Source organism: Cervus elaphus, chromosome 11 (assembly GCF_910594005.1).
Source record: "Cervus elaphus chromosome 11, mCerEla1.1, whole genome shotgun sequence".
Taxonomy (NCBI): domain Eukaryota; kingdom Metazoa; phylum Chordata; class Mammalia; order Artiodactyla; family Cervidae; genus Cervus; species Cervus elaphus.
In genome coordinates, this window is record NC_057825.1 from 89,055,586 (window position 1) to 89,074,746 (window position 19,161).

At 41.8% G+C, this 19,161-nt stretch overlaps 1 protein-coding gene across 2 annotated transcripts; it reads left to right on the plus strand.

Annotated features, from left to right (window-relative positions):
- Positions 1-12,722: 12,722 nt before the first annotated feature.
- On the plus strand, positions 12,723-14,809 carry LOC122703823 (tropomyosin alpha-3 chain). Of its 2 annotated transcripts, XM_043918325.1 has the most exons (2): positions 12,852-12,919; positions 13,054-13,534. In XM_043918325.1, the coding sequence occupies exons 1-2, from the start codon at positions 12,852-12,854 to the stop codon at positions 13,532-13,534; spliced, it is 549 nt and encodes a 182-aa protein (XP_043774260.1). The 2 variants fall into 2 exon arrangements, with proteins under 2 accessions (XP_043774259.1, XP_043774260.1); XM_043918324.1 differs by having other exon boundaries at positions 12,723-14,809.
- Positions 14,810-19,161: the final 4,352 nt, after the last annotated feature.

Consider the following 19,161-nt stretch of genomic DNA (forward strand, 5'->3'; position numbering starts at 1 on the left):
CCTCCCCTGTGTTTTCTCATGCAAAGCAATCTACCTCTGCCATCGGCTCGTCCCCACCCACCAAACCTGTCTTGTGGGGACCTGACCTCCGCCGGCTGAGTCACACCTGCATCAGCGCTGGGCTGACGCCAGGTCCTCATCCCGCTTCCGGCCCCGCGGTGAGCTCCAGTCAGGTTCCCTGGGGGAGCCGCTTTCTCTTCCGCCTTCTGAATTAGATTCCCCAACAACAGGCAATCAGGCTTCCTGGGGGAAATTGGAGTCTGCTGGTGAACTTGACCATTAATCGTCGCTCGGTTATCTGAGCCCGCTGTTCCTGCCTCTGCAGACAGCGCTGGGCTGTGCCCTGGAATGAACTGCTGCAGGGGCCCTGAGGTCCTGACCGCAGACCCTGCTCCCGTCCCTCTTCCCTTTGACACACAGCGGTGAGCTCTGAATTCCAGCACGCCCCGCTCTGCTGTAGAGCCTTTCTCGGGCGGCAGGCATTCGGCCAGAGCGGGACTCTGTGGCTTTGTGCCCACAGGTAATTACTAGGGCATGGCCCCACACACCCTCTTAACCTCTTTGACTTCCAGTCTCGGGGGTCCGCCACCCCTGCGGCCTTTGGAGGCTTGTCTAACCACGGCATGGTGGCGCGGGGTACAGTAGGGGGTCTGCGGGATGGCTGGTCCCTCAGTGACCTGCTCTCCAGTGGCCAGACCCGGGTTCTGAACATGTCCAGTCATGTCTGCTGCTGACCTCTTCATCCATGAAAGGGTCTAATATCTGTGCATTTATATATGCAATACTGAGCAAATGCTAATTCCTAGCCAGTACTTGCTGAGAGACTTTGACTCTCAGCCTTGCTGCCATAAAGTCACATAAGCGTGGTTCTCCATTTCACAGATCTGCGTCCTAAAAGACCATGCCCCCATGACCCCATGCCCTAATTCTGATGGTAGAATAGCCCCCATTTCCTTCTTTTTGAAGGAGACTTTCTAAGGATGGTGCCACTCCTATCAGACCAACCTCTGCTCCCTGGTACCATGAGCATAACAACTGGATGATCAACGTGAAAGCTCATTCTCGGCACAGTTCTAGGGAAGTAATTTACCTAAAAGTCCAAAACCCACACAAGCCATTCAATATAACTGAAACGTTCCAGGCTTCCTTGCAGATCATTGCCATGGTATCACATCCAAGTAAATATAGACCCCACCTTTAAAAAAATTGACAAGTAATGCAGGTCTTTGCTGAAGTATTCTTCTAGACCCAGAGGATAGGGTTACACAGGACAAAAATATCTCCTAAAATCCCTAAACAATTCTTCTAATGCCCAAACTATGATTTCTCATCATTTCTTATGGGAAGCGCTCTAAATCTAGATGTCTCCTCTTTTTCCTCCTTTCTCTGCCTCTCCATCCCTTTCTTTCTCTCTGCTTTTCTCTTTCTCTCTCCCTCTGATCTGTATGATTACATCTCCTTGGCATTTCATCACATCAGCTGGTCTGGTCCACAAAGCCAAATCATCTTCCCGGAGACTCCTCACAAGGAGCACAAGGGATACACTTTTTTCTGCCGTTATTTTTCAATTCAATTTTTTATTTTGAGATAAGTGTAGATACACGTGCAGTTGTAAGAAATAATGCAGAAAGACCCCCGGTACCTTTACCCAGTTTCTTCAGTGGTTACTCCTTCTAAATCGTGTAGCACAATTTCACAATCATGATATTGTCATTGATAGAGTCAGGATACAGAACATTTCCATCACCACAAGGAGCCCTCGTGTTCCCCTTTCATAGCCAAACCTACTTCCTCCCCAGTCCTCTCATTAGCTCCTGGCAGCCACTAATCTGTTCATTTTTGTCATTGTGACATTTCAAGGCTGTTGTGTAAATGGAATCATATAGTGTATAACTCTGGGGGATTGGTTTTTTTCATTTAGCAAAATTCTTCGGAGATTCATCCATGTTGGTGCATGTGTCTGTATTAATAATTCCCTTTTATTGTTGAATACTAATTTTTGCCCACTTGAGCTGTTATAACAAAACACCATAGACTGTAAAAAACAGAAATTTATTTCTGTGGAAGTGGGAAGTCCAAGGTCAAGTTGCCAGCATGGTCACGCTCTCACAAGGGCCTGCTTTCTGGTTCCTAGCCAGTGCCTTCTTGTTGTGTCCTCACATGATGAAAAGCGGCTAGGGGTCCCTCTGGAGCCTTCTCTACAAGGCACTAGTCTCACTCATAAGGGTCCTATCCTCATGACATACACACCTCCCAAAGGCTCCACCTTTAGTAGTACCTTCATCTTAGGGGTTAAGATTTCAACACATGAAATTGTGGAGCATGGCACAGACATTTAGATCACAGTACTAGTGTTCCATGGAAAGGATTTATCACAGTTTGTTTAACCATTCACCCCTTGAAAGACATCTGGGTTAATTCCAGTTTTTGCCTATTAGAATAAAACTGCTATAAATATTTCAGGCCAAGATTTTGTGTGAACCTAAATCATCATTTCTCTGGGATTCCTGGAGCATATGGTATTTGCAGGTTAATTTTTAAAGAAATTGCCAAACATTTTTCCAGAGTGGCTGGACCATTTTGTATTCCCATCAGCAATATATCCAGTTTCTCTACATCTTCACCACATTTTATGGTGTCGTTGTTTTTTGTTTTAGCAATTCTGATAAGTATATAGTGATATCTCGTGGTTTTAATTTTAATTTCCTGAGGGCTAATGACATTGAACAACTTTTCATGTGCTTATTTATCATCTGTACATCTCCTTGAATGGAACATTTCTCTATGTCTTTTGTTAATTTCTAATTGGATTGTCTAATTTTTTTACTCCTGAGTTTTAAGAGTTCTTTATCTAGTCTAGATACAAATCTTTTTTTTTTTTTTAATTTCTTTTTTTTTTTTTATTTTTTCAGTGGGTTTTGTCATACATTGACATGAATCAGCAATAGATTTACATGTATTCCCCATCCCGATCCCCCCTCCCACCTCCCTCTCCACCCGATTCCTCTGGGTCTTCCCAGTGCACCAGGCCCGAGCACTTGTCTCATGCATCCCACCTGGGCTGGTGAGATACAAATCTTTTGTCATATAAGTGGTTTTAAAATATTTCCTTTTTCCCTGTAGCTTATTTTTCATCCATTTAACTTTACTCTATGAAAATAAATTTGATGTCAAATTTATCAGTTTTTCCTTTTATCAATTGTGCGTTTGGGGCCAAGTCTAAGAACTCTTTCCTTTGGTCTAGATCTCAAAGATTTTCTTCTGTGTTTTTCTTTCCTAAGTTTTACAGTTTTGCATTTTATATGTAAGTCCATAATCCAGTTTTGAGTTAACTTTTGTATAACATGTGAGACTTAGGTATAGATTTTTTTCTTTTTTTTTTGCTTTGCTTTTTATATCCGATTGTTTCAGCATTTGTTAAAATGGCTATCCTTCTTCTATTAAATTGCTTTTGCATCTTTGTCAGAAATGAGCTGGGCAAATTTGTCAGGGTCTATTTCTGTGTTCTCTGTTCCATTGATCTATGTGTCTATCCCTTAATCAATTCTAATTCTATCTTGAACTTTGAATCCCTCTTAAACAAGAATGGAGGAGACATTCTTGCCATGTTCCCAATCTTAGGAGAAAGCATTGGGCCTTTCCCCATTAAGTAATGTTTGCCGGAGGTTTTTGTAGATGCTCTTTGTCACATTCCTATTCTTCTCCATTCCTCCTCTAGTTCTATTTTTCTGAGAATTTTTATCAAGAATAGGTACTGAATTTTGTCAAAAGTGTTTCCTGCACCAACTGATATAATCATGTGATTTTTCTTCTTTAGCTTTAGTAATTTGATGGATTATATCGACTGATTTAAGATTTAAGTGAGTCTTGCTTGCAACCCTGGAATAAATTCCACTTGGTCATAATTCTTTACAGGGACTGTTGAATTTAACTGTGTTAAGAACTTTTGCACCTACATTTTTGAGGGATATTGGTCTGTATTTTTCTTGTTTTATAATATCTTTGGTTTTGGTATCGGAGTAATATTAGCTTCATAAGATGAATTGGGAAATGTTTCCTTCTTTTTTGTTTCCTGGAAGACATTATGTAAAAAATGGTATTAAATCTTAAATGGTAAAATTCTCTAGTGAAATCATCTGGACTTGGAGACCTTTTTGGGGGGAGTTTAAAAAGTACAGATTCAATTTTCTTAATGGTTATAGGACTCTTCAAATCTATCTTTTTATTGGTAAGTTGTGATAGTTCATGTTTTTCAAGGAATGGTCCATTTTACCTAACTTGTCAGATTTGTGCATGTAGAGTTATTTGTAGTATATCCTTATTTTTTATGTCTGCAGAGTCTGTAGTGATAGTTCTGTTTCACAACTGATATTGGTAGTTTGTGTCTTCTCTCTCTCTTTTATTTGTCAGTCTTGCTAGACGTTTGTCAATATTATTGATCTTTTCAAAGAACCAGCTCTTTGTTTCATTGATTTTATTGTTTTTCTGTTTTCAAGCTTCTTTCTTTCTTTCTCTTTGCTTGCCATGGAGGGAGTGTTGGCTCTGAAACAAAGTCCAGACACCTGGTCTTCTGAGTCTGGAGACACGGAAGTAAGGATGAGGGAAAAGTGAACGAAGATGGGAAACAAGAAAGGAAATACACACTTGGCAGGCACCACCCAGATTATCTTGATAGTGTGGGTGGTAGGTCTTCTGCTGGTGTATTAGCTAGGGGGTTGGTTGAATAGGGAGCTTGGACACAGTGCTGAGGACTTGGAAAAAGAGGTGCTTGACCATGATGAGGTAAGGGGTCATGAGTTGGACGTCAGGACTCAACTCATGTTGGATACATGGAACTGCCAATGGCAACCTACTATTAAGAACCAACGTGGTTTTCCAGCTGAACTAACAGGTCAGTATCAGCCATATGGTAATTTGTGACATGTGGGCCAAGGCAGATATAAACACTTGGCAAAAGAAAGAAAGAAGACATTTTAGTGATGATCTTTCAACATAGAGAAAAATGTTAATGTGGAGTTTGGTCTGTAAGATATTCATTTGCAAATACCACTGGCAGCAGGCTTGTATAGCTTGTGTTGTGTAATTATTGTGAAAGAAAGAAAAGAATTTCATGAATTGCCTATATTTCAGTGTTTGGGCACAGAATCAACTGAGGTCAGGTAATAATAAGCAGTCTTGCTCCTAGCCTTATTCATCTCTTATGCTGCTGAGACAATGCTCCTCTTTATGCCACGTGGAGGCCTGGATGCTGTGACTGTAGGAACTCCCGCCAACTCAGCACTTGGCTTGGTGAACTGAGGGTTCTCAGGTCACATCATCAGAGACGGCTAGTGCCATGGACACATCCACTGTCTTGCTCCCCACGCTATGGCCATTGAAAATCCCGGGGTGGGGACTCACTGCAGAACCCCTTTCAGTTCACGCATAGCCCCAAGGAGGGCAGGACTGACGTCAGCCTGGGAGGTGAAGGGCCCAGACTCAGAGAAGGCAGGCTGTGTTCCGGGACATGACAGTTTCTATGGAGACAAGATGTATGGCTTCCCTCTGCTGTAGCATGGCTGAGCTGCAGGGGCAGTGAAGATACGTCTTCTGAGGAGTTCATGCATTGTTCAGGAGGTTGCGGGGAAGGCTGTGATGGCAGAGGGAGAGGGGCAACAAACTATATATTTTCAAGCTGAAGGCTCCATCGTGCAGCCAAATTCCCTTTAGACAGAACCTTGAGCCTGTGCACCCAAATAAATCCAAGAGTAAGGGAAGTCTGGGGTGATTCGTTTGTCCCCATCCAGTGCAAAATCCTCTATTAGTCCCAAATTACCTCGGATCATCTCTTCCTTCCACTGTAGGAAGGAACAAGGACAGATGCTATTTAACATCTGCTGTGGACATGAGCTTCCCTGGTGGCTCAGTGGTAAAGAATCGGACTACAATGCAGGAGACGCAGGAGACCTGGGTTCAATCCCTGGGTCGCGAAGATCTCCTGGAGGAGGGCATGGCAACCCACTCCAGTATTCTTGCCTGGAGAATCCCATGGACAGAGGAGCCTGGCAGGCTACAGTCCATGGGGTCGCTAAGAGTCGGATACAACTGAGCAACTGAGCATGCACGCACACACGTGGACACACTCTTGAATAGACCTTCCCTAATCTTCCCAACAACCTGTGAAGCAGATCTGAGCAACCCCTTTCACTGAAGGGAATGTGCAGTCAAGCAGCTTGAGGAGCTTCCTATGACCACTCCAGTCTCAGTAGTGGGGCTGGGATTATTAGAACCTAAGCTTTGTGACCTGGAAACCTATACATACTCTTCCCACTATATCCAAAGAAATCCATCAAGTGATGTGCTTGTTGTTTCTTTCTGCTCAGAGTGCCTGTTTAGACATCATAAAAATTTGCAGCTCTAGACTGAATGACCTCAGAGGGCAAGTGGGTATTTGCCCAGTGGCTTGGGGGTGGGAAAAACAGTTTTCACTTTTATAGCTTTTGAACCAGGCACAGCTCATTGTCTTTGAACTTACAGTGTTCACTGCCAATAGCACCCATTTTTACACTTGTTCCTGCCCTGACTCTGGTGAGACCTGGCAGACTGGACCTCAGTCACTACATTATTTATATAAACAGGGAGTTGATGTATAGGTCTTTTTTCTGAGTCCAAACTCAGGACACATGATCTGACCAAGACCTTTTTCTGATTTATAAATATATATGAAGAAAAGGAATAACAAGTAAACCCACTTATTTGCACATTTAATCAATGGTTTTGATGGAAAGGTTCACAATTATGAGACATCCTGGTTGAATCTACAGTAATAGCATCATGCTGAGAATGAGGGAGCAGTCAAGATATCTGTGTTGAATAGAACTGATTTGAATTGAGCTGCACAATTGCCCGGCACTGGGAATGCCCTTGCCGGCTCTTCCAATCAACTTCCTGTTCCTGCTGCAGATGAAAGATGGAGGTTGGAAAATGGTTTCTGTGAAGAACAGGAAGTGAATGACACGTTGGAATTTTTTAAGCAGAAATGTTGCCCTTTCTTTCATAAAGTGAACTCCTTTGAAGCTACTAAACCTCTTTCTCCAAACCCCAGGGTTGGTGCTAGTCCCATTGGTGCCTGGTCTCTAGCTATCTCTCTTTGGACACTAATCTATCTATAACCCTGAGCAAAGAATTCGTGCCCCCAAACTGTGTGCCTCTTCGGGCCTCTGCCACTTGGGCCCCTCACAGCCGGGATGCTCCTGCATCAGCCTTCTCCCTGCCGTGGTCTGTTCGGTTCCCTCTGCCGGTGAAACCTCTCACATCTGCCCCACCCACACCATGCTGTGATTTCTTCTCTGATTCCTTCCTCCACAGATGCTGTCCTTCCCAACCTTTTCCAATAATGGGATGGGAATTATCCCTTGGAATACCGATCCGTTATAAACTAGTTTCCGCACCCCCATGTCTTCAGGCTCTTCGCATCTTCACATGACCTTCTCTCCACGTCCTGACTCAAAAAGCTTGCTCGCTCTTTCTCTTTCTGGGAAAGCTGGGGTCTAGCACCACCAGGGGTAGCCGGGGAGGTTAAAAGATCTACCTCCAAAGTGGCCCCTGGGATGTGCTGTATCCATGGCTGAGTGAGGCCTCTTGGTGGGTGGACCCAAGGACAGCTTCCCAGAGGACTGTGTCCCCCATGCGGTGCAGCAGGATGGGCAAGAGGGTCAGCCAACCCAACAAGGCCCTATCCTCGGGACAGGAGGAGAAAGGTAATGTGAACCTGACAACTGGCAGCCTCACCTCAGTCATAGGTACTGCTGGGGCGCAGGAGGATGTCAAGACCTCATGGCTAAACTGCTCCTCAGCAGAAGCTAATGAAGCTAGAAGATGGGCAGGGACCAGTCCAGCACCTGTCTTTCAAGGTCACAATCATGTCACCTGCAAATAGAGATAGTTTTAGTTCCTCCTTGCCAATCTGAATGCCTTTTATTTTTTTCCTCGTCTAATGGCCCTCACTAGAGTTTCCAGGACAATGTTGAACAGAAGTGGAGAGAGCTGACATCCTTGTCTTATTCCTAATTTAGCAGGAGAACTTTCAGTCTTTCCCCATTTAAGTATGTTGTAAGCTGTGGAATTTTCACAGATGCTCTTTATCAGTCTGAGGAAGTTTCTTTCTATTCCTAGTGTAACTGAACATTTTCATAAAGAGTATTAGACTTTGTCAAACGCTTTGTCTGCATCTATTGAGATGATCATGTGGATTTTCCCTGCTTTAGTCTGTTAACCTGGTATATTACATTGACTCATTTCCCTATATTGAATGAAATCTCATTCCTGGAATAAACCTTTTTTATATGCTGCTGGATTTGGTTTGTTAGTATTTGGTTGAAAATGTTTGCTTCTATATTCATAAGAGATATTGGTCTGTAGTTTTCCTTCCTTAGGATATCTTTGTCTGATTTTGGTATCAAGGTAACACTGACCTCGTAGAATGAGTTAGGAGGTATTCTCTCCTCTTCTATTTTTTGGGAAGAGATTGTGATAAATTGGTGTTAATTCATCTTTGAAAATCTGGTAGAATTCACTGGTGAAGCCATCTGGTCCTAGGATTTCCTTTGCAGGAATTTTTTGATTGCTGATTAAATCTTTTTCTTGTTATAGGTCTAAGCAGATTTTCTATTTATCGTTGAATAATTTTTGGTAGTTTGTATCTTTGTAGGAATTCATCCAGTTCATCTAGGCTTTCTATTTTGTTGGCATACAATTGTTCATAATAGTCTCCTATAATTACTTTTGTTTCTACATAGTGAGTAATAATATCCCCTCTTTCTTTCCTGATTTTAGTAATTTGAATCATCTCTCTTTTAACTTGATTAGTCTAGCTAAAGGTCTGTCGATTTTGTTGTTCTTTTCAAAGAATCAACTTTTGATTTCATTTATTTTCTGTGTTGTTTTTCTATTCTCTACTTTGTTTATTTCTGTCCTAATTTTTATTATTTCCTTCCCTTTGCTTACTCTGGGTTTGGTTTGGTCTTTTTTCTGATATCTTAAGATACAATATTAGGATTTGTATTTGAGATCCTTCTTTTTTAGTGCAGGCATTTTCAGCTATAAGTAGCTTTCCACGCACAGCTTAGCTTTCACAACATCCCATAATGTATATTGTATTTTCATTTTCATTCAAGGTATTTTCTAATTTCTCTTATGATTTTTTCTTTGACCCACTAGTTATTACTTAATTTCCACACATTGTGAATGTCCCAAATTTCCTTCTGCTAGTAATTTCCAATTCAGTTCCACTCGACAGAGAACATACCTTGTTTGATTCCAGTCCTTTTATGTTTATTGAGCTTTGTTTTATGGCCTGACATATGGTCCACCCTTGAGAGTGTTCCATGTGCTCTGAGAAGAATGTGTGTTCTGCTGTTGTTGAGTGGTATGTTCTACAGATGTCTGTTAGGCCTAGTTGGTTAGTAGTATTATTCAAGTCTTCTGTTTTCTTGATGATCTCCTGTCTAATTGTTCTATCCATTTGTGGAGTGTTTTACAATACCACCAAGCAATTCTCCAATTCTCAGTGGACACTGAGTGTCCCACAAATTTAACTCAATTCTGACACTATCAACTTGGAGATAGTGTCAGATTCTACAAGTTAAGGGTTCGGTCTTCACAAGACTGCTCCCACTTCAGGCACCAATCACAAGTCCAGGTTGTTACCTCTGCCTTTGATTGACCAGTTATAAGTCAGAGGGTCCCACAAACCTCTCCTTGAGTTTGATTAATTTGCGAGACTGGCTCATAGAATTCAGAGAAACATTTACTTACACTGACCAATTTATTATAAAGGATACAGAGGAACAGCCAGATGGAGAAGTATATAAGGCAGAGTTTGGAAGTACTCCAAGTGCAGGAGCTCCATTCTCCATGGAACCGAGGTGGCCACTCTCCCACCATGTGGATTTACTCACCAATCCAGAAGCTCATCAAATCTTGTCAATCTAGAGTTTTTATAGAACTTTAATCTCTAGCACCACCCCCTTCCCTGGGATCAATGAGGCAGGCTGAAAGTCCCAACCCTAATCACTTGGTCTTTCTGGCAAGCAACTCCATCCTGAGGCTGCAGGATGTAGGAACTGCACCCTAAGTTACCTTAATTAGCATAAACTTGGGTGTTCTCAAATGAGGCTCCTCATGAATAACAAAAGACACTCCTATCAGGAAATTGCAAATGTTTTACCAGCTTTGTACCAAGAACTGAGGAAAAGGATCAAATCTATTCCTTACTGTACCACACCATTATTGAAATGGGGTACTGAAATCTCCAAGTACTTCAGAATTGTCTATTTCTCCCTTCAAATCTGTCCCTTTTTACTTCATGTGTCTTGGGGCTCTGCTGTTAGGATCACATATAAATGTTTTATGGATTGTCCCTTTTATGACTATAAAATGTTCTTCTTTGTCTTCAACAACAATTTTTGTCTTAAAATCTATTTTGTCTGATACAGCCACTCTGGCTCTCTTTCGGTTGCTATTTGAATGATATACCTTTTTCCACCCTTGTACTTTCAACCTATTTGTCTCTTTGAATCTAGGCAGCATATAGTTGCATTCCCATCTTTTAGCTGAAGAATTTAATCCATTAGCATTTAATATAACTACTGATAAGGTAAAATTTATGGCTCTCATTTTATTATTTCTTTTCTACATATGTCATTTTTGTCCTTCTATTCCTCTGTTACTGCCTTCTTTTGTGTTAAACAATTAACATCTTAATTTATAACAGTCTAGTTCAGATTAATACCAATTTAATTTCAATAGCCATGTGTGGATATGAGAGTTGGACTATAAAGAAAGCTGAGTGCCGAAGAATTGATGCTTTTGAACTGTGGTGTTGGAAAAGACTCTTGAGAGTCCTTTGGACTGAAAGGAGATCCAACCAGTCCATCCTAAAGGAAATCAGTCCTGGGTGTTCATTGAAAGGACTGATGTTGAAGCTGAAACTCCAATATTTGGCCATCTGATGAGAAGAGCTGACTCATTGGAAAAGACCCTGATGCTGGGAAAGATTGAGGGCAGGAGGAGAAGGGGACGACAGAGGATAAGATGGTTGGATGGCATCACCGACTCAATGGACATGGGTTTGGGTGGCCTCCGGGAGTTGGTGATGGACAGGGAGGCCTGGTGTGCTGCAGTTCATGAGGTTGCAAAGAGTCAGACACGACTGAGTGACTGAACTGAACTGAATTTCAATAGCATTTAAAATCTTTACTCTTATATAGGTCCAATCCCACATCTCCTTTGTATTGTTATTGTTGCAAATAATATCTTTATACATATTGTGTCTATCAATATAGATTTATAAGTATTGTTTTATGCAGTTGTCTTTTAAATAAGGGAAAAAATAGTTACAAAGAAAAAAATACATTTACTGTCTTTTATATTTACTTACATAGTTACTTTTACTAGTGATCTTTATTTCTTCTTGTTGATTTAAGTTACTACCTAGAGTCCTTTAGTGCCTAAAAATCTTCCTTTAGTATTTCCTTTAGGGGAAGAATGTTAGTGACAAATTCATAATTCTTGTTTATCTTGAAATGTCTTAATTTCTCCTTCTTTGTTTTTAAAAATTCTAAATTAAAAGTTAAATATTAGAAACATTAAATTTTTAAAATATTAAAAATTTAAATATAAAAATTTTATTGTAGTAAGGACACTACATGAATTCTAATCGCAACAATTTTCTTTTTGTCTTTGGCTTTGACAGTTCCATTTTATGACTAGATATAGATCTCTACAATTTCCTATGCTTGTATTCGCTGAGCTTCTCAAATGTGTAGATCAATGTTTTTCATTATATTTAGGAAGTTTTCACCCATTATCTCTTCAAATATTCTGCCATAGTCGGTCATCAGCCCATCTGTCTACTTGCATAAGAACAGTATTGACAGGGAACCCACTAATATGTTCATTGTAATTATCTTTAGCCTGAAGAGATATGACCAGTTTTTCTTTATTCTTTTTTTGAAACTGTGTCTTAATATTTATTTCATTCTTTTCAGATATTATATCAGACTCAGACAATACATTAATATCAAGTTACAATCACTGTTTTATCATAAATGCTTACAAAAAGTTTTTGACATCATTTCATAATGGGGGTTGAGCATCTTTTCATATATTTGAGAGTATATTTCATATACTTTGTGTCTCCTTTACTGTGAAACGTCTGGACAAATATATTTTAAAAATAGACAAAATCTGAGTGCCATTATTGAAAGTTGAGTAAGGACCTTGGAAAATTCACCCCTTCACAAAAGGAACAATCGAAAGTGCAAAAAATATTAGAATAAATACTTTTGAAACTCTGGAAATCAACTAAGGGCTTTTGGGAACTCTGGGTGAATTTATGCAAGAAAAACTGGCTGAGTCTCAGTAAGAACAGTAAGCTTTGTGCCATCTAAACTTACCCTGATTGTCTCTCTTTTTGTGATGTTAGCCATCATTTATAATAAATACCCAGACCCATTTATTCAATGGGGACTATGAAATGGTGATATTCTAATGCCATCATGCCTCTTAGCTTATTAGCTGGACTATTAAGAATACTATAAAGAGAAACTTCTTTTTATCAACTATTGGTTGCCGTGTAAAGGAAAATCAAAGAAGAATGCTTGATTTTTTCCCTTTCATTTATTGGATTTTAGAGTGATGAGTTGATTTTCTAGTATCTTCTAAAAAGGAACAATGAGGAGAAGCGGCTGCAACGCCGAGCGGAGGAGGCAGGAACCCGAAGGCAAGCAGGAGCTGGGTGGGGACCATGGCCGGGATCACCACCATCGAGGCGGTGAAGCGCAAGATCCAGGTTCTGCAGCAGCAGGCCGATGATGCAGAGGAGAGGGCCGAGCGCCTCCAGCGGGAAGTGGAGGGGGAAAGGCGGGCCCGAGAACAGGCTGAGGCTGAGGTGGCCTCCTTGAACCGTAGGATCCAGCTGGTTGAAGAGGAGCTGGACCGAGCTCAAGAGCGCCTGGCCACTGCCCTGCAAAAGCTGGAGGAAGCTGAGAAAGCTGCTGATGAGAGCGAGAGAGGTATGAAGGTTATTGAAAACCGAGCCTTAAAAGATGAAGAAAAAATGGAACTCCAGGAAATCCAACTCAAAGAAGCTAAGCACATTGCAGAAGAGGCAGACAGGAAGTATGAAGAGGTGGCTCGTAAGTTGGTGATTATTGAGGGAGACTTGGAACGCACAGAGGAGCGGGCGGAGCTGGCAGAGTCCCGTTGCCGAGAGATGGATGAGCAAATCAGACTGATGGACCAGAACCTGAAGTGTCTGAGTGCTGCTGAAGAAAAGTACTCTCAAAAAGAAGACAAATATGAGGAAGAGATAAAGATTCTTACTGATAAACTCAAGGAGGCAGAGACACGTGCTGAGTTTGCTGAGAGATCGGTAGCCAAGCTGGAAAAGACAATTGATGATTTGGAAGATAAACTGAAATGCACCAAAGAGGAGCACCTCTGTACACAAAGGATGCTGGACCAGACTCTGCTTGACCTGAATGAGATGTAGAACACCCCAGTCCCGCCCTGCCGCTGCTCCTCCCTCTCACCCCGACTCCGCTGAGGCCAGCCTGCCGGAAGCTGACCTTTAAACTGAGGGCTGATCTTTAACTGGAAGGCTGCTTTCTCCTTTTGCCACCTCTCCCACCCCCTTACTCCTGTGTCCTTTTCGCCAAACTGTCTCTGCCTCTCCCCAGAGATTCCAGTTGGGCTAGAGGCTGAGCACCTTTGGGAACAACTTTTAAGGGAATGTGAGCACAATGCAAAGTGTCTTTACAAAAGCATGTTGTGATGTACACATTTTGTAATTACCTTTTTTGTTGTTGATGTAACAACCATTTGTAAAAAACATTCCAAATAATTCCATAGTTCTGAAGCAGCAGTCTAATCCCTTTCTCACTTTTGGAAGGTAACGTTTCAGCTTAATGCATATTGCCTTCTCCAGAGAGAAAGGGAAAAGGTTTGGGCCTGCCTTACTGAGAGCCTAGCAGCCCAGAGAAAGGCTCCATTTGGGGAAACCTCATTGCTCTGTAAAAAGTACCCGCCAAACCAGAAAGATGATTCCAGGAGGAGTTAGCCAAAAAAAAAAAAAAGTGCTGTTCAGGTTTTCAGCTTTACGGTATCTTTGGACAACTTTTTTTTTTCTTTTCTCATCAGAAGTGACCAAACAATTAAGATGGTGAAACCTCTGAGACCAAATCCTTGTCCCAGCTCTACCCTGTTCCCAACTGCTCACAGATTGGATCACGTGCCCTTTATGTTGAAGTGACCACTTAATTGCTCTCCTGCCTCCTTGAAAGGAAAGAAAATTATGTTTTGCCACTGATTTAGCCATATGAAATTCATCTCATCACCCTTTTCTGGGTCTGAAGCTGCTGTCTCCAAAAGTGCCATCTCATTGTGCTTTGTATCGGTTAGTGCTGGAGAAATCTTGAAAAGCTTATGTACAAAACTTTTTAAATTTTATATTATTTTGGAACTTTGCTTCTTTGGGGTTGAGGCACACTGGTCACCCCTCTGCCTGTGAGAGCTCTCTACAGTCTGTGGGCTAGCAGTGTGCTGATCTTTTGAAGTTTCTTTCCCTACCCAATCCCCCTTTTTTGATCAGGTTTCAGTGAGGTCTGTTAGGTGTGCATCCTGCAGCTTAATTGGCTTAAAATGTTCTCTCCTTTGGTGTGGTCTCTTTGCAGACCAACTGGGAGAAAAAAAAACCAATAGTGTAACTGTTTTGATACTGAAAATTGATAAATGTCTTTTTGAAATAAAGAACCAGTCCCTCCAAAAATAAAAAAAAAATAATAATAATAATAAAAAGGAACAATGAAGTTTTGCTTTGTTTGGTTTAAGTATCAAATGAACTCATGATTTACAGCTTTACTCAGCTTTCTCCTTGTCTTCAATGAGAGGTTTGGTCTGAATTACACAAATTTGCTCTTTCTCAAATTGGAAGTCCTGTTTTCTTTTTTAACTGAAAACATACCTGGGTTTAATAACTCTTGTTTTCCAGGCACTCTCACCCTTTGACATAAAAGTGGGCTTAGAGGTGATGTGGAATTGGAAGAAAGACCTAGAGTGGTGAAACAATGGAGCGTTCTTAGGGCTTCCCTCGTGGCTCAGACAGTACAGAATCTGCCATGCAGGAAACCGGGATTTGACCCCTAGGTCAGGAAGATGCCCTGGAGAAAGGGATGGCTACCCACTCCAGTATTCTTGCTTGGAGAATCCCACAGACAGAGAAGCCGGGGTCGCAAAGAGTCAGACACAACAAAGAGATGAACTTTTAAGTTCCAGCCCTGACAATTTTACTCGCTCCACTTAATCCCACCTGAGAATCAGCACATCTGCAGGCATGGCTGCAGACATGAACACCACACTGTGTTCCCAGCAGTGTCTCAACACACCACACTCCAGTGGACAGAGAGGTGGGAGCACCTGACTGCAGGTGGGAAGACCGACCCAGACTAGAGGACCTGAGTGAGGCACCCAACCTCCCCAGTCCTTGGTGACGCTTGTGAAAACAACGGTACCTGCCTAGTGGTAAGGTGGTTAGAATTCCAGTGCCTGACACATCATAACTCTTCCATTATTTTTTCAATTATTATTAATACTTGTAATGATTCACGTTGTTATAACTCTCCATGGTTCTTCAGGCTTTACCTCAAGGCAGTCTGTTTGATCCCATGTTATTTTATCCACTTTTGCCTTGTTTCCAAATGCCTAACCTTTGCCAGCTTGGTGAGAGAAAGAGCATGGGCTTTGAAACCCAAATCATTGTTCCTGATTATACAAGTGACCTTGGGCAGGTTTAGAAGATGATTTTATACTTCCATAAAAATCAGACACCTTGTACATTTGTTTTTCAGGATAAATTAAATGAAATGAGTTGATCAAAGGTTTTATAATCTGCGCATGAGATATATTCAGTCCAATTCAGTCACTCAGTCATGTCCGACTCTTTGCGACCCCATGGACTGCAGTGCACCAGGCCTCCCTGTCCATCACCAACTGTCAGAGTCTACCCAAACCCATGTCCACTGAGTCGGTAATGCCATCCAACCATCTCATCCTCTGTCATCCCCTTCTTCTCCTGTCCTCAATCTTTCCCAGCATCAAGGTCTTTTCAAATGAGTCAGTTCTTTGCATCAGGTGGCCAAAGTATTGGAGTTTCAGCTTCAACATCAGTCCTTCCAATGAATATTCAGGACTGATGTCCTTTAGGATGGACTGGTTGGATCTCGTTGCAGTCAAAGGGACTCTCAAGAGTCTTCTCCAACACCACAATCCAAAAGCACCAATTCTTTGGCGCTCAGCTTTCTTGATGGTCCAACTCTCACATCCATACATGACTACTGGAAAAACCAAAGTTTTGACGAGATGGACTTTTGTAGGCAAAGTAATGTCTCTGCTTTTTAATATGCTGTCTAGGTTGGTCATAACTTTTCTTCCAAGGAGCAAGCGTCTTTTAATTTCATGGCTGCAGTCACCATGTGCAGTGATCTTAGAGCCCAAAAAAATAAAGTCTGTCACTGTTTCCATTGCTTCCCCATCTATTTGCCATGAAGTGATGCAACCAGATGCCATGATCTTCGTTTTCTTAATGTTGAGTTTTAAGCCAACTTTTTCACTCTCCTGCTTCACTTTCATCAAGAGGCTCTTTAGTTCTTCTTCACTTTCTGCTATAAGCGTGGTGTCATCTGCATATCTGAGGTATATTAGGTAGTCTCTAAATGCTAGTTTATTTTCTTGAACCAGATTCTTTGTTTTCAACTCCAAAATCATAAATTCTTTTCAAACAAGCAAGACTAATTGCAGTGATGAATTCCATTGGCAAGTGTAACTAGAACTGTGCACACAAAGGGAAGAGATTCTACTGGTAAGAAGTCTACTGGTCAGGGCAAGGGTAGAGTAGCATGGAGGGCTAGCAGCTTAAATTTCAGGCAAGATGGATGGGAACCTCCTAATCAAAGCCTTGAAAGGACTGAGATTCCTGGAATCCTAGCAAACTTGAGACAATAGAACACAGAGGAAACAGATTCGAGTTACACCAGGTTGAACTCTGGAAGTCACACTAAGCCTCAAAACATAATATGTTGTACACAGAACTGTTGAACACAGTTAAAAAGAAGACCAAGAGAAGACAACAAAACTTACCCTAAAGAAATAAAACAGAATGGTGGATTATCAGGGCTCCATGGTAAGTGCCCACTTATTTTAATGCTACTCTGTAATATCTAATCCTGGTTCAAAGTCTCCAGCATTCCCAGGGGTTTCTCTTGAGCAATCATAGAGGAAGGGAAGGTCCTCCTGGCAGTGGACACTGTGTGGTGTTTAGGAATAAAAGACAGGAAAGAGTGGAGGGTGTAGTCATCATCATTTTCAAGACTGCAACACAGGATGATGGTACACAAATACATGCTGGGGAAAGAGGATATAATCTATCATAGAGAACAAAGGAATTTCAAAATATTTTCTAATTAGGAAACATTAGAAGAAAAAAAGGGAGATGGAAAAATATTGAAAAGTTCTTTCTTCTAGACGGTCTAGGCAATTTTGGCTTGTTTTTATTGCTATGAGCAGTTAAAATGGATCTGTGAACTCTATGTCGTAATCTGCTGGAAGGAACAACTGCCATTAATTTTAATTTCCCTTCATGGTGAATTTCAATTAGTTACTTGTCTGAGTGATAATCTACTATCTAGACAGCTTCCAGACATGAACAGCACTATCTTTAATGTTCCTTAGGTAACAGAAATTAGTAAATTTAAAACGTGCCTTTGTAAAATCAAGGCTAATTAAGATCTAAATCTAAATGCCCCACCACCACAACCACCAAATTTTTGCTTTCTTTATTAGGATTTCCTGTCTCTGACAAACATACCAAAGACAACAGAAATAGAACCATTTTCTCTTGGATCCTGTCATTTACATAGCAAGCAAGTAGTGTGTGAATTACAAAATGCCTACTCTTCTCCCAAGAGACTCATTTGCAAAGCTCTGAGTGTAGGAGGAAAAAACCCTAAGGTTATGCTAGAGTAATTTCCTTTAATAGATTTGGAGAAATAAAGCTTTAACTATAAATACTGTTAAAAATCAAAATACAGGTTAAAATGCTTTAAAATGTATATACAGAAGAATACTTACTTAATATGGTAAAAATAATAGAAATGTAAAACCAACAGCTACCATATTAATTAACAGAAAAACTTATGAGACAGCCCTGTTAAAATCAGGACAAAACAAGGTGTTTTTCTGTTAAAGTTTTTTAGAGGCTTTAGCTACTTTCCAAAGCAGATCAAACGTACCAAAAATTAATTTGCATAGTGATCAAATACCGAATTTTGGAAGTTTTACTTGTTGCCTTGGCTTCTTCCAAGCTGCTTGCTCTTGGGTGGCCATGGTTCTGCCCCTCCCTGCAAGCATCAGAGCCATTACGATTCCCCAACACCTATTTCCTATGAAAGACAAGTTTATAATGATTCATGCTGCATGAAACTGTCTAAATAGCTTGTGAGGATTTCGCCATAAGTTTTAGTTTTCCCTCTAGCTTTGCATCCCCGTCTCCCCGTCTCCTTTGAGGTCTGGTGGGGTGAAGGAGACACTCAGGATGGACATCCATAACCACCTCTAAAGGCTGGAAGATGCCCCCAGATCACTGCCCAGAGCTCTCTACGGCCACGCCTCTAAGAGACAGCCCCGGAAGTCCAACCTCGGCTCCGGCTCCTCTCCCCGGCGTATGCACAGAGGGCAGTTACCATCCTCAGCGACTGCAGACCATCCAACAGGTAGAGGGATCGGTTTGTTGATTCTTCGTTACTTAATCTGGAGCTGCCTCCTTCTCCCTCATGAAACTGCGGGAGGGAAAGTCGGCCCATTCCTGCCAGAACAGGAAAAAACAGAGGCGGATGGGGTGAGGTGGGAGGCGCCGAGATCCGGCTTGCCCCTAGTGCCTGGCGCCACCCGAAGCTGTGAAGCCCACGCCTTGGTGACAGCTCCGGACTGACTGTGAGAGAAGCAGGGACAGGATGGGGGGCGGGGGGCGCTCCAAAAGTTCCAGCCCCTTGCCACGCGTGCCCGCGGAAGAAGAGAGGATGAGGAGGGACCGCAGAGTCCAGAAGCGCGTGCTGACTGCTCTGATCC

Coding starts and splice junctions, on each gene's coding strand:
- LOC122703823 (XM_043918324.1), top strand. CDS start 12,788: ATGGCCGGGATCACCACCATCGAGGCGGTGAAGCGCAAGATCCAGGTT.